General features: G+C 42.6%; 1 protein-coding gene across 1 annotated transcript in view; it reads left to right on the forward strand.

The window, feature by feature from the left end:
• The window catches only part of Plcg2 (phospholipase C, gamma 2 (phosphatidylinositol-specific)), a gene marked incomplete in the record, with an annotated part of 127,846 nt that overhangs the window by 114,570 nt on the left and 11,559 nt on the right, over positions 1-1,717 (forward strand). The window contains 1 exon segment of the mRNA XM_013507097.1: positions 1,439-1,527. Within this exon segment, the coding sequence (XP_013362551.1) occupies positions 1,439-1,527 (89 nt within the window).

Raw genomic sequence — 1,717 nt, forward strand, 5'->3', positions numbered from 1 at the left:
GCTATCTGATATTTCAGGGACTTTCGGGCCCATGAACTCATTTTGGTAAAGAGACAAATTTGACGAACAGAGACATCCACAGTTGGCACCAGACAAGTTCATAAGAGAAGTTCCTACATTTCACTATGCGTACATTTTACAGCAGAGGAGGAGCAACGTAGACTAATATTGGGCTCCAGGTAATGGATCAGCATAAATGCTGGCATAGGCAGTAGAAAGTGCGTATCCCCTAGATGGGAGTATTCAAGTACTGATTGTCATTTCTTTTCATTTTGCTGTATATTTGTAAAAGTTTATAATAAAATGTGAGAAAAATTCAGCTACCTTTATGGGAGAAATGTGGTTATGAAATGGAATGGAAATATTATACACCATGTTGAGTACAAATATAATACAACCTTACCCTCATTTGGGGTAGAAAAGGTCAAAAGGTTTGGGGTTGTGCATGTGGGCCATTTTGCTCACCAGAAGCAATGGAAAGGCAGAGATTTCAGTAGGTATTGTTGAAAGGTGGGAAATCAATGGCTAGAGAATCTTTTGTACAAGACAATGGAGCCAAGACTTCAACGGAGGAAGGCACACAAGAAATAATGGGGGGCTCCATATTTTGGGCACTGCTTGTCCTGGAGAAGTAGTAGATGCAATGTAAGAAAAAAGCTTTGAAGACAAATCAGGTTCTCAGAGTAGATTGCTAAGATACAGTGCCACATAGAAACCTTAAGGCACTATTCATTTGTCATTTAAAAGAAATGCAAACAAATGCATAGACTGTTTTTACTGTGCATTCTTTTATAATACTTAATTAAAACAATAATTAAAACAAGCAAACCGGCCTTTGAGACATGTGGCTTTCAACTTTATCAAATGGGTGCCAGAGATTTATCCTCAGTTCACCCCTCTCAACCCAAAATAAAGAGAAACATATAAAGAACACAAGTCCTAACTGTAAAGAAGGAATGGATTCCAGAAGCAGATGATGAATCTGCATGAACTGCCAAGGGCAGGGAGATTGGAAAGGTTTAATGATGGAACACCCTCCCTGCTCCTAAGTGGAGGAAATGGGTGTGAGGATTCATTACTCCTTTAAGTCTTTTGGCCTTAGCAGTCTTTAAGGAATTGAACCATAGATGAGTCACAAGAAATTCAGGGCACAATTTCTGTGGGTTTCAGCCTCTTCTGGGTGAATCATTTCATTTCTAGATGGCAGGTTGTTTTACCCTCCTTCCTGTGTGGACTTATCAAAAGGCTCCTTGCTGCTCTCCTTGACCTTCAGGATGGACCTCTGTCTTACACAAAGCATGTCTTCAGCCTCTGTCTTCAGCCCCCAGCATGGGTACACTGACCTCTCTTTGAATGGCACAGGATTCCCGGATGCCTCGAGAAAGCTAAGGCCTGACATTAACTACCTGCCTTTGAGTTTCCCTCCATTCCGCTGCAGGGTTTCGATCTGTTCCTCTGAAGAATGGCTACAGTGAGGACATCGAACTGGCTTCCCTCCTGGTTTTCTGCGAGATGCGGCCAGTTCTGGTAAGTGGCAAAACACCAGCCAGTTGGGGGAGTGGCAACGGGAATACTGTTGTGAATACTGTTGCCTCATGACCTTCAACCCACTGAGGCTAAGACGTCATAAAAGATGAACAACTATGTTGCTAATTTCTTAAGGGCCCAGTGGTGTGTCCTCTGACCGTCCTCCTTCCTTGGAGAGTGCTGTGGGATT

Source organism: Chinchilla lanigera, unplaced genomic scaffold, assembly GCF_000276665.1.
Source record: "Chinchilla lanigera isolate Chin_1 unplaced genomic scaffold, ChiLan1.0 scaffold00121, whole genome shotgun sequence".
Taxonomy (NCBI): Eukaryota; Metazoa; Chordata; class Mammalia; order Rodentia; family Chinchillidae; genus Chinchilla; species Chinchilla lanigera.